Source organism: Budorcas taxicolor, chromosome 2, assembly GCF_023091745.1.
Source record: "Budorcas taxicolor isolate Tak-1 chromosome 2, Takin1.1, whole genome shotgun sequence".
NCBI classification, from domain to species: domain Eukaryota; kingdom Metazoa; phylum Chordata; class Mammalia; order Artiodactyla; family Bovidae; genus Budorcas; species Budorcas taxicolor.
In genome coordinates, this window is record NC_068911.1 from 162,891,275 (window position 1) to 162,905,054 (window position 13,780).

The following is a 13,780-nucleotide window of genomic DNA, read 5'->3' on the forward strand; positions in this document are numbered from 1 at the left end:
ACGGCTTCTGTTAACAGAAAGTGAGAAAGGAAAGGAAAGAGATTTCCCTCTACAGCCTCCAGACAGGAGTGAAGCCCTACTGAAACCTTGATTTTAGCCCAGAGTGACCCTTGTCAGACTTCTAACCAGCATAACTATAAGATAATGAACTGTTTTAAGCCACTAAATTTGTGGTCATTTGCTATGGTACCAATTAAAGAGTAATATGGATTTTGGTTATTGGAAGTGGGATGCAGCCAAAATTCATTCCTAAAAAGGTGGAAATGGCTTTGAATTTGGGCAATGGGCAGAGGGAATTTGGGTAATAAGAATTTTAAATAGAACAATAAAAAATGTCTAGATTGCCTTGAACAGTTAGTAGAAATGTGGTGCTGAAGACTGCTTGTGAGGACTTGGAAGTGAAGAGCATGGTAGGAAAAATCTATGTCATTTTGGAGAATATATAAATCATTATGAAAAAGCTGTTAGTAGCAATATGGAGGCTAAAGGTGTCATGAAGGAAATAAGGAAAATGTTTTTGAAAATGAAAAGGGATACATTAGTGGCAGAAAGCTCAGCAAAATTAAGTCCTGCAGTTATGTGGAAAGCAGAATTTTTTGGATATATAGCTAAGGAGATTCCTAATTACTATGATAAAGGTGCAGCTGGTTTCATGTTGCTGCTTAGAGTAAACTGCAAAAGGAAAGAGGTAAGTCAAGGGAAGAGCTGCTAAACAAAAGGAATCAGAACTTGATGATTTAAAATTTTTTTAGCCTATTCAGATTGCAAAATGCTAAAGTTAGGAGAGTCACTGTCAGGAAAACATGCTCTGCGGTGACAACCAAGAGTGTCACTATATAACTTTTTGCGAATGTCCCAGAAGTAGTGAAACATCAAAGTATTAAGTCACACAAATTGTTCTTCAAAGAGATTAAGTTTGTGACCCATAGATACCCTCAGCCATCTCAGCAGAAGTGAAAAATGGATATGTGAGTCTACAAGAAAGGTTTGTGGAGGAGACTCTCATCTAATGGATGACATTCTCATGACATATGGGAGATATAGAAGATTCTTAAGACATTTACACCAACAGAAACAGAGATGTCCTTGTTCTAGTCCTTAGAGCCTGTAATCTGTTACTTTACCTGGCAGAAAAGACACTGGTGGTGTGATTAAGGTAAAGATTTTGACATGGGGAGATTTTTCTAGATTATCTGGGTGGCCTCAATCAAGTCTCATGGATCCTTAAAATCAGAAAACTTTTCCTGCTATGGAGAGAGGGATATGTGACTATAGAATAATGATCAAGGAGATACAGTGTGGATGGCTTCAGAGAATAAGGCAGGGAGCAATGAGCCAAGAAATGGGGGCAGCCTTCAGAAGCTTGAAAATGTAAAGAAATCAAATATCCCCTACAGCTTCCAGAAAGAAACAAAGCCTCTAGATGCCTTGATTTTAGCTCAGTGAGACTTGTGTCTGATTCCTGATCTTCCAAACTGCAAGATAACACATTGCGTTTCTTTAAGCCAAGAAGTTTCTGGTAATTTATAATAGTAACAATAGAGAACTAATACTTTTCATAAGACAAAACAGAAACAAACAAAAATCCTGAGTTTCACCTTTATATCATTAGGTTCAGTTCAGTTCAGTCGCTCAGTCGTGTCCGACTCTTTGCGACCCCATGAATCACAGCACGCCAGGCCTCCCTGTCCATCACCAACTGCTAGAGTTCACTCAGACTCACGTCCATTGAGTCAGTGATGCCATCCAGCCATCTCATACTCTGTTGTCTCCTTCTCCTCCTGCCCCCAATCCCTCCCAGCATCAGAGTCTTTTCCAATGAGTCAACTCTTCGCATGAGGTGGCCAAAGTACTGGAGTTGCAGCTTTAGCATCATTCCTTCCAAAGAAATCCCAGGGCTGATCTCCTTCAGAATGGACTGGTTGGATCTCCTTGCAGTCCTAGGGACTCTCAAAATAGCAATTTATAGTTCTTCAAATCTTGCTGTTTTCAAAATTTTTAAATATGTGATCCATATAAATTTTGATTGATGTGTATCTTCCCAGATTTTTCTATGCATGTTTTGAGATATTTACATCTTACACTAACACATTATATCATAAATCTATTTACATTGTTATATTTCCCTTACTTTAAATCAGAATGTCATGCACAAGAGATTATAAACATTTAACATTTTACCAACTTAACTGTAAAAAGTTTTATTTTATTCTGCTTTAATTTGCATTGCTCTCATTTTTATTGTGGTTGAGCATTTTATCAGTTATTTGTTTTCCTTCTTCTAAAAGTGGATAGTGTGTATGCCTTGCCAGTATTGCTATCTTTTTTTTAAACCATACTGAAAAAACATAGGAATATTTATATATACATTAAACTTTGCCTATGTATACTGTTAGTATTTTATTTCATTTGATGTTATTCTCTTAGGTTTATTTATAACATATTTTGTCCTAGAGAAATTTGACATTTTATGTAGTAAGATCTATCAAGATTTTCCTTTATGACTTCTAGGTTTTGTTTACAACATACAAAGATGTTTTCCAACTTGAAATTTTAAAAATACTTATATATGCTTCTAAAATATTTGAAGTACTTAATACTTTTAAATGTTTAAATCTATTATTCACAAAAGACTCACCTCTTTGTGTGTGATGTGAAATAGTAATTACAAGGAATAACACCGACTTTTTAAAAAATTGAAATATGCTAATGTACAATATTATATGTTATAGGTATATAATTTTGAAGGTTATACTCCATTTATGGTTATTATAAAATATTTGCTATATTCCCCATGATGTACAATATATGCTTATAGCTTATTGTATACCTAGTAGTTTATACCTCTTAATTCTCTGCCCCTAATTTGCCCCTCCCCTCTTACTTCTCCTCACTGGTAAGCATTAGTTTATTCTCTGTATCTGTGAGTCTGCTTCATTTTTGTTACATTCACTAGTTTGTTGTATTTTTAAGGTTCCAGATAGAAGTTATATCATATAGTATTTGCCTTTCTCTATCTGACTTATTTCACTTAGCGTGCTGCTGCTACTGCTGTTGCTAAGTCACTTCAGTCATGTCCGACTTTGTGCGACCCCATAGACGGCAGCCCACCATTCTCTTCAAATCCATCCATGTTGACACAGATGGAAAAATCTTTTTTATGGCTGAGTAATATTCCATGTGTGTCTATCTGTATCTATCTATCTACCACATCTCCTTTTCCCATTCGTCTCTTGATGGACACTTACATTGCTTCCATTTCTTGGCAATTATAAAAATGCTGCTGTGAATATTAGGGTACACGTATCTTTTCAAATGAGTGTTTTTGTGTTTTTTGTCTATGCATTCAGGAGTGGGGCTGCTGTGTCATATGATAATTCTATGCTTAGTTTTCTGAAAAACCCCGTATTGTCTTCCACAGGGGCTATACCAGCTTGCATTCTTATAATAGCATGTGATGTTTCCCTTTTCTCCATGCTTTTGCTCACCTTGCTATTTGTGTTCTTTCTGATGAAAGCCATTCTGATAGGTGCAAGGTGGTTTTGATTTGCATTTCTCTGAAGATCAGTGATGTTGAACATCTTTTCATGTGCCAGTGGATGCCAACACTATTTCCTTCATGATTTGAATGCCCTTTTGCATCTTTTCCTGTATTCATGGATCTGTGTCTGATTCTACTCTGAGATACTGGTCTATTTAGTTTTAATGTGGTACCAAGTTGGTTTAATTATAATATTTAAAAGTAAAATTTTCTATTCCTACTTGATATATATATATATATATATATATATATATATATTTTTTTTTTTTTTTTTCAAAGAGAAAAGTAACAAATAAAGTGAGAAGCAACAGAAAAGGGGATTTCAGAAGTCTGGTAAATCTGGCTCACTCATTGTGCATAAATTTTAGAATCAGTCAAGATTTCCTCCCTACACCTCCACAACTGCATTGGAACTTTGAAAAAATATTGAATTTGGAGCTTAGTTTGGGTAGATTTGAGGTTTTTACAAGAAGCATGAGCTCTTCACTTATTCAGGTCATCTTTTATGTTCTTCAACAAAGTTTGAGCTTTTGTAAATAGATCTTGCCAATTTTTACTTTCCTAGTCAGCTTTATTGACCTATAATTTCATATAATAGCATTTATCACTGTTAAGGTATGACTGGGTTTTAACAGACTGACCTCATCAAGTCTGTAGAATTTATTGAAGTTTCCTTTGCATCCTAATTTATGGTCAATCTTTGTGAATGTTCTGTGCCACTTAAAAATTATATTTGAACTATTTGTTGGGGTCTGGTTTCTTCCCATTTACACAGTCTTTATTAAGTATGACTTTGTTGTTTAATTCTTGCATCTTCTAAATTAGGCTATATTTGTTCCGTCAGGTTTGTATTTAAGTGTGGTAAACTCTCCCACATGACTGTCTGTGTATTTGACTCCTCACTATTCTATTGTTATACTTTAAATATTTTGAGGGTATTCATGACTGTATAACTTCATGAATTCTTTCTATTTATTGTTATACAGTGTTTCTCTTATCCCTACTAATGCTTTTGATATTAAAATCTCTTTTTCTGGGTGCTGATAGTGTAATGTAAACTTAAATGTTTTATACTTGTTGATGCTTTTTACTTCTTTTACTTTAAGCCCATTTTTGCAGCTTTGTTTTATGCCTCTTTTAACAACACTTAGCTTCTTCTAATCTTCTCTGATCTTTTTTAAAATCCTAACTGTGTAATAGTTAAATGTTATTTGTTTACATTTGTTCTGATTCCTGATATATGTCGACTTGTATATCACTGTTCATTTTTATTTTTCTGTGTTTTTGTGTCTCTTTCCTACACTCAAATGGATTGAGATAGAATTCTATATTCCACTTTTTTTCTCTGCTGGTTTAGAGACTAGAGATGAAATTTCTGTAATCTTTTTGACCATGCCCCATCCCCCAAAGATGACAAGGATCGTAGCCTGGATTCGCTGAAGACTGACCATCCATCTCTACTATTTAGCTATTATTTAACATTTTATTTTAAATTTTCTTTTAATTATAATTTGGAAACTTATGATTTTTGCAGTTGACATCTACTTAAACACTTAAGAATCATTTTATGTACTTGACATCTACTTAACCACTTAAAAATCATTTTATGTACTCATCACTGTTTCTTTTCTTTGATTTTGCTTTTTGTCTAGTTGAAATAAGTCATTTAGTTTTAGTGAATGGTCTGTGAAAGTGAAAGTTGCTCAGTCGTGTCTGACTCTTTATGACCCCATGGACTGTGCAGTCCGTGGAATTTTCCAGGCCAGAATACTGGAGTGGGTAGCCTTTCCCTTCTCCAGAGGATCTTCCAACCCAGGAATTGAATCAGGGACTCCTGCATTGCAGGGGAATTCTTTACCAAGTGAGCTTTCAGGGAAGCCCTATAAGTGGTAAATTTTTCAAGCGTTGTATGTGCAAATTTGTCTTTATTTTAATAGAATTTTTTTCATGAAGTTAACAATTCTAGGTTGACATTTATTTTTCATCAGTACAATTAAGTGTTTACTACCTTGTCTTCCAGAATCTGTTTTGTGACTGATAAAAATTTCTCTTATTGTGATTGTCATTTCTTGGTAAATAACCTGTGCTTTCTCTCTAAAAGTTCTTTCTCCAACACGGAATCATGGAAAATTTAAATTTAGAGAAAACTTGGGAAATTTTTATAGTATACACCAGAATACTTTAATATAGATTCACAATTGATCTTGTACTGTTCTTGCTTTATCACATTTCTTTCAATCTATCCATTTCCTATATATCCACTAAGCCATCTTCAAGTTTGAAACATTTCAAAGATACAGATGTCAGTACTCTTTCCCCCAAATACTTTAATATGTACATCATTAACCAGAGTTCCATATTTATTTGCAGTTCTTTATTTTTTTTCTTTTGAAATAAAGTGTATAATAAAATGTACAAATACTAAGTGTACCATTGATGAGTTTTAATAGATTCAGTTCTCCCATATTATCCAAATCCTTATCAGGATACAGAACATGGCCATCACCCTGGAAACAACCCTTAAGCTCTTTCTGGGATATCCTTACTCCTTACTCATCAGCGACAACCATTCTTCTTTTTTTTTTTTTTCTTTTTTTGAAGATGATAATTTGGCTTGCTTTAAAACTTTTTTTTTGTTACAATGTTTTATTGTTTCCAGGATATTTTGTCCCCCCCGCCAAAAGACTTTAGGGGTGGTGTGATGTTTTTCACAAAGGCTAAAATGCAGTGGTAGCATTTCAGATATTAGCATGCATGAAGGCAGAAATATTTTGCACTAGGACCCATCGTCTTATTTTGTCTTCTTTTTTAAAGAAAATTTTTTGTTGCAAGATATTTGCTTCATAATAGTTTGCTGGTTTCTGCCATACATCAACATGTTATGTGATTTTGGAGCATATTCTCTTTTGGTATAAGTCTATTCCACTCAGCAGAGTGTTTTTGAGATTTAGCCATATTGTTGAATGTATCAGTAGTTTGTATCAGTTTGTGACAAAGTAAGTTACATTGTATGACTATACCATATTTTGTGTGTACTCTCTCCTTCTGATGGAGATCACTAGTGTTTCCAGTTTTGGGCTAATATGAAAAAGCTGACGTGAACACTGTTGTAGAAATCTTTCAGCGGCTCTATGTCTTTATGACTCTTGTATAAATTCCTATCAATGAAATTGCTAAGATACAGAATAGGTGCATCAGTTTTTTTCATCTCCCTAAACCCACTGAGGGGTTAGTAGTATGGCACACACAGGCTGTGCCCAAGCTGAAGAATACCCCAGCCGTGGAAGGGGTTGTTGTTGTGCAGTCGCTAAGCTGTGTCTGACTCTTTGCGACCCCATGGGCTGTAGCATCCCAGGCTCCTCTGTCCTCCACTATCTCTTGGAGTTTGCTCAGATTCATGTCCATTGAACCAGTGGTGCTGTCTAACCTTAGAAAGGGGCTACTAGCAAAACTGTACAGAACTTATGCAAGAGGGAGACATTATCTTATTAGCTGGAGTTGAAGCAAAGTTTACTATCTTGGAATACCTCTAAGGAGGGAGGCGTTCTCTGTTTTATATCGGTCAGGAAACAAATCTGCTCTCTGACCTGGAAGTACAATTATCTCTACATTATCTCTAGCTTGCAAAGCTGTTCAAACATCCTTGGAAAGACTCTGAGGTGTGTGGAAGTACCACAGAGAATCCCCACTCCCGTAACAAATTCACCTCACACATCATGGGTATGTGCGTGCTAAGTTGCTTCAGTCGTGTCAGACTCTTTGCGACCCCATGGACAGTAGCCCGCCAGGCTCCTCTGTCCATGGGATCCTCCAGGCAAGAGTCCTAGAGTGGGTTGCCATGCCCTTCTCCAGGGGATCTTCGCAACCCAGGGATCGAACTTACGACTCCTGTGACTCCTGCATTGCAAACAGATTCTTTACCACTGAGCCACTGGGGAGGCCCCATCTTACCCATCAGATTCTGGCAAATTTCCCCAAGGAGATTAATCCAACCAATGTAGGCTAGGACTAAGTCCGTCCAATTTAGTTCCTGCTGCATTTAACGAGTTTCGTAAACCACAAATGCCTTGGGTCTCTAATGACCACCTCTGAAGTATAATTCTCTCTATTTAAATGGGGGAGGCAGGTGAATGCCTGGCTTTCATACAAGAAGTACAATTCCAAGGGTACACATGGTGTACCTGGAAGGGAAATATTTAAAGAGGTTGAGGTCCCCTAAAAGGGCATATATCAGCCAGGAGGAAGGTGGACAGTGTCTCCAGCGTGGGCCCTGGCCAACTGTAAGCTTTATAGTTTCCAGTTCTGTTCATTGTGTTGAGGCCTTGATTTGGAGGGTGGTCGCTTCCTGAGGACCGTCCTTCTGATCTGTCCTCTTTGTTCATGATGCCAACCAGATGGTGTTCATTCTCGACCCCCCATCATCGAATGACTGAGTGGGAATAGGGGTGTTGTCTGGAGGGATTCTGCATGGGCTGTGCAGACGCTGGGGCCAGCCCTTTTTCTTGTATCTGGTGCAGCATGGCAGATTGAGTGTCTGTGTGGTGGGAGAGCTGTCCCGGCCTTTCTTCTGCGAGGGATTCAGGGAGATCCTGAAAGATAGATCTTGTTAGTGGTCCTCCATCCCCAGTACCTTCTAGAGTTTATGCCTGGAGTTTTCCTTTTCACTGACACAAAATCTCTACCATTCTAGTGGCTGGGCCTTCACATGTTTTTCCCCAATCATTTCTTATTCCCCTCTCAGACCTTTCATTCAGAAGAGTCAGATACAAACGGGTTAAAGGCACTTTCACAAAACATAACCAGAACTGAATCTGAACCCCTTGGGCACTCCCAAGCTGTGCCTTCAAGGCTCACTGGGGACAGAATGAGGCATTATGCTCTGGAGTGTTGGAAAAGAATCCTGAGTTTTCAGAACTGACCTGTTTAACAGCATTAATCCCTCAGCACCTTTGTCCTGATCATTATCCAGGAAGGAGTTGAGCCCTTTCAGAGGACAGCTGCCTTCAGTAACCAAAGAGCCTATAGAGGTGTGTGGACAGGAGGAGATGATGGATGTGGGCCAGAGAGTCAGTGCAGTATAGAGATTTTTTGACACACAGCACATCTTTATCAGAGTGCAGTGGTCCAGGGAGCCGGGCTCGATACCCTTGAATTTGTAGGGCCACAGTGGTGTGGCCAGAATCGGCCAAGAGCAGGCAGAGGCAAAACCCCTTGCTATGTGGCTCCTATCATGTGAAACAAATGGGTCAGCTTCTAGCAGGAGTCATGAGCCTGACCGTCAGCCATAACGCTGGCGTCAGAATCACGGGGTCAGCCTCCGCTGGTAGAGATCAGGCATCTGGGCATTTCCCTGAGGGGCCTGGGCAGGTCAGTCACGCCGCAGCTCATTTCCACCATCACTAGCCCAGAGACTGGTGTTCCTACTCTGCCAGCGTCTGTAGTTCTCCACATGGCGCACCAAGCATGTAGCTCATGTGGGGGAGCCGAATCATCCTATTTCCTCCAGCAGAGGAGTGACCACAGCCGCTTAGGTTCTGCCAACCTGGCTCTGAGACAGCTGCCCAGTGCATTTCGGTTATCAGCTGAGCCACACGCCAGGGCACCAGGCCTCCGGGGAGTCCTGGGGAACTGAAGACCCCAGCGAGGCAGAGATTTGCTTTAGGCTGTGAAGTAGAGTACAAAGCCGAGGTGCTTCTGGCAAAGCCCCTGCATTCTTTCCTTTAATTGATTATAGTTGATTTACAGTATTGTGTTAGTTTCAGGTATACAGCAAAGTGATTCAGTTATAAATAAATATTTCAGATAATAAGAATCTGAAATATATATATATATTCTTTTCCATTATAGATGTTGAGTATAGTTCCCTGTGCTATACAGTAAATCCTTCCTGTTTATCTATTTTGTATATACTAGTATCTGTTAATCCCATAAGTAACCATAAGTTTGTTTGTGTCTATGAGTATATTTCTGTTTTATTTGTATCAGTTTTTTTAGATTCCACATATAAGTGATAGCACATGATATTTGTCTTTCTCTGACTTACTACACTTAATATGACCATCTCTAGTCCATCCATGTTGCTGCCAAGTGTCATTATTTCATTCTTTGTTATGGATAAGTAGTATTCCATTATATCTATATATATTACTATATATGTATATATATATCACTTCTTAATCCATTCATCTCTCGATGCACACTTATGTCGCTTTCATGTTTTGGCTATTATAAATAGTGCTGCTAAGAACATTGGGGTGCATGTGTCTTTTTGAGTTAGAGTTTTTGTCTTTCTGGGTATATGCCCAGGAGTGGGGTTGAACTCCAGCATTCCTGAATATACCATTTCCATTTGAAGAGCAAGGCTTTTTGGTCCTTCCTGCCTTGTAAGTCAGGACTGAGCTACTTGCCCAGCACCAATGGTCTCACGTTCACACATTTTCATATCTCTCAGGGGAAAGCAAAACCCAACACAAAACCCAGTGTGGTTCCTTAATTTCCTCTGGGAATTTCAGGTGCTGTATTTTTTTAAGTATTTATTCATTTGGCTGCATTAGGCCTTAGTTGTGGCTCTCGGGATCTTCGATCTTCATTGCGGTGTGCGTGGTCTTTAGTTGTGACATCTAGTTCCCTGACCAAGGGTCAAACCCAGGTCCCCTGCACTGGGAGCATGGAGTCTTAGCCACTGGACCACCAGGCAGATCAGGCCCCTGGGCATTATAGTCACTCAGGCATTATATTAAATATAAGTGAGAGGGTTTTATTACTACTGCAAGAGTACAGAGATTATTTAATGGCAACTCCACATCAAAGTTGAGAATGCCTCCTGAGTTGGGCACAGTATATTATCCATGTGCACATTTGAATTTACATGAAAATACTTGAAAAGGGAATGAATTTGTATATAACCACAGCAATAATCATTCAGTCTAAGTCATCAGTGAGAGTTTATTTTCTAATTTTTAAAAAAAATTTTCCAAAAGAGGGTCATCTTCTAGAGTCTCCCAGAGTAAAATATAGCTCAGAATCAACCTCACACTGGTACACTGGTAGTTAAGAAGTTTGCCCCAGTCTTGTGAACTAATGTCTGAAAAAATACTTGAAAATTACTGATATATAAGTTTTTGAAAATTATATTTACAGCTCTAAGTAATTAACTTTATAATTTTTTTAAGGAAAAAAGAAAGGGCATTCCTGGACAAGAGTAAAAGCAAAGAGGAGAAATGTATATCGAAAAGGTAAGCAGTGAAGTGGTCCTACCTGTTTAGTTCGTAAGGCACTGCTTACTGTATTCTTGAAGCCTTCAGTTTCTTGAGGACAATAATCGTTTTCTAGCTAATGTGTCAGTTAGGATACAGGCCAAGACGCTGTAACAAAGAAACTGCCATATACGTTGGCTTCAACAAAACAGTTTATATTTCATGTGTGCAGTAGTACAGAGCTAAATAGTACAGTCACTGCTCTCCTCAATATATGGCTTCTTTCCTAGGTCAAGAAAATATTATTAATTTGGAGAGATGTTCCAAAGAAGCCTAAATGAACAAAGCAGACTATATGTGCATGTGTGTGCAAGCGTGTGTGTGTTAAATATGTGTGTGAGCATTATGTGTTTTTATACCTCTATAGACCCTTATTTATACATATTTATCAATCTATATATAGAGGGAGATACAGATATAGATACATGGAAAAATTAATGTCAGTACATCCAGAAGAACATATGCAGTAGTCGTTGCAATATAGGTGATGTTTATATTTTTATGTTTTTTAAAGTTATATGTATAAATTCAAAATATTAAACGTGTTCAACTATTGTAATGGAAGTGTTATTTAAACAGCAAAATATGCAAAAAGAAAGGTCTAACAGGATATCTTTGAACAAGGTAACGGTGGCCTTCTCCAGATGGTGATATTTCAAGCAATTTTTATTTTCTGAGTTTTCAGTAATGTATATGTATTACTTCTCATCAGACCCATGAAATCTTATTTATTTTAGTAGCAGTTTAAGGGACACTCTTCCTCTAGACAATGAGGACTAGACTTCATTTCCCGCATGATTTCCAGGGCTTTTTTTGGCCACACCCTGTGTCGTATGGGATCTTGCTCCCCTGACCAGGGATCAAACCCACACCCACTGCATTATAAGCCTGCAGTCTTAACTACTGGACTGCCAGGGAAGTCCCTGATTTCCAATATTTGAGTCAGTAGATCTATGTAAGATTTTAGAGTCCAGTGAAAATTTATTATTTGTCACCAATCTATATATCTTATGTTCTTGCCAATTTCCATGGCTGCCCTATTAGTGAATGTGTATAATATTGTTCAAAAAGAAAAAAAAAAGTGGTTGCATCCATTTTAAGAATGATTTATTTTCAAAACACTTAATATTTGTATTTAATCCTTTTAACATTTTCATTTAGGTCTTTGTGTCCACAGATCAATTCTAAACCACATTTCCCCTAAGGGTAGTGAAATCTTGTACACAATTTAAAACTCATCCCTCATAAACAGAAAATGCTCTGACACCTGCTTGAGATCCCATGCCATAACTTTCTTTCTTATCTGAGTGCACAGTTCAGGGGGATTCAGAATTAAAACCAGTACCCATTGCTTTTCTTTTTGGATACTTCTGAATTGAACTTTTTGTTTTCAACACATGGTCAATGGTAGATTGATACGTTTTAATGTATTTTTACAATTAGACAGCCATAAGTTATGGTAGCTTGTAATATACAACTTATAGAACACTTTTGAAAAACTGTAACACTTGACCTTCACATGTGTTATGGAGGAAGAGACAGAGTTAAACGGAGTTTCATGGGTTTCTGGCTCCTAATTGGCATTTTCCCTACTGTCTTATACTCTCTCTCATATTTCTCACTTGCTTTTCATCTCACATGTCAGCTGTTTTTTGTATAACTCTGTATTTTCCCCTGCCTAGCCCTAGACAACAGCAAAGCTGCTGGCCAACCGGCCCCAAGTGGAAAGAAGGTGAAACTGAGTCTGCAGGACCCTGCCAAGATCAGGAGTAAGACTGTGACATTTCTATTTTGCCCTGAAGGATCAATAGAAATTTTGCTATGCTTTTGAGGAACACAGATCCTCCACCACACATTTTTTTTTTCCTAGTCAACCTTACCAGTCAATTTGACTGCCATGAAATCTAGAAAGCAAACCCATTTGAAGCCAACTTTATAAATTGTTTGTATTTATATCATAGCTCTTATCTGCCCAGGATCTAAATTTTTCTCCTCTGAGTTTAATCTGTTTTCACAAAAATTCCTTTGTCTTCGTCTTTGGTTTATTAAAATGGTTAGACTTTATAAATTATAAGTAGAAAGCAAGTTCATTCTTTCATTGCCCTTTCAAATCAATCTTCTATTCGATAAGTTTTTCCTATTTGGGAGCAGGTCATAGAGCTTTTGTGTTCCCTTTTCACAGGAATAAGAGTCTTTTCCAGTTACTGAGGGTCCGTTCTAGCCTGGTATTAAGACTAGCTTTTTCTCCAATTCAAAGCACCTCCGCTCTTTCCTCCTGAGTAAGCTTGGTCTGAAATACCTATGAAGAGGCAGCATAACTGCAGTCTTTTCCCACTCTCGCTCGGCTCTGTTCCCGCTCAGGAACTGCTAGTCTGAGTCATTCAGGCTTGGGAAAGTGGATGAGAGAGGAGAGATCCGATGTGGTAGCATCTTACCTGGCAGGCACAGCTGTGAGTTGACACTGTGGAGAAAAGCCCACAATCACTAGCTCTTTTCTCCATGAGATGCCCTCATCAACTTGGTGGTGAGGGAAGAGATGAGGTCAGGCCATGAGCTTGAAGTTTTGGGAAAGAAACATAGTCTGTATATGAAGGCAGATTTAGTACCTCCATAACCTGTTCCACCGAAACTTTGGATGTCACCTGCTGGTTCAGTCCATTGCCTTCAGATGTGGGCATCTTCCTGCTTGGAAGTAGGGAGACCAACTCAACCCTGTTTGCTGAGGACCTTCCAAGTTCTGCCACTTTAAGTCCCACATCTTGGGTACCCCTTAGTCCTGAACAGGCTGGGGCACTTGGTCATACTTTTTGGCACTTAGTGATTTGTTCTCAACTTTTGGGACTTAGTACTACTAAGATTTTGAGAAAACAGTATTAAATTTAAAATTGTCACATTTTCTTCTAGAGGTTAATACCAACCACTTGGTTGGTTGCCATTTAGTCTCTAAGTCCTGTCCAGCTCTTTGGCAACCACATGGATGTAG

The 13,780-nt window shown here is 38.2% G+C and overlaps 1 protein-coding gene across 1 annotated transcript in view; it reads left to right on the top strand.

Annotated features, from left to right (window-relative positions):
- The window catches only part of LOC128070785 (nuclear body protein SP140-like), an 81,534-nt gene that overhangs the window by 50,334 nt on the left and 17,420 nt on the right, over positions 1-13,780 (top strand). Inside the window, exons 15-16 of the mRNA XM_052663955.1 lie at positions 10,714-10,776; positions 12,480-12,566. Coding sequence (XP_052519915.1) covers positions 10,714-10,776; positions 12,480-12,566 — 150 coding nt within the window. The remainder of the gene's footprint in view (positions 1-10,713; positions 10,777-12,479; positions 12,567-13,780) is intronic.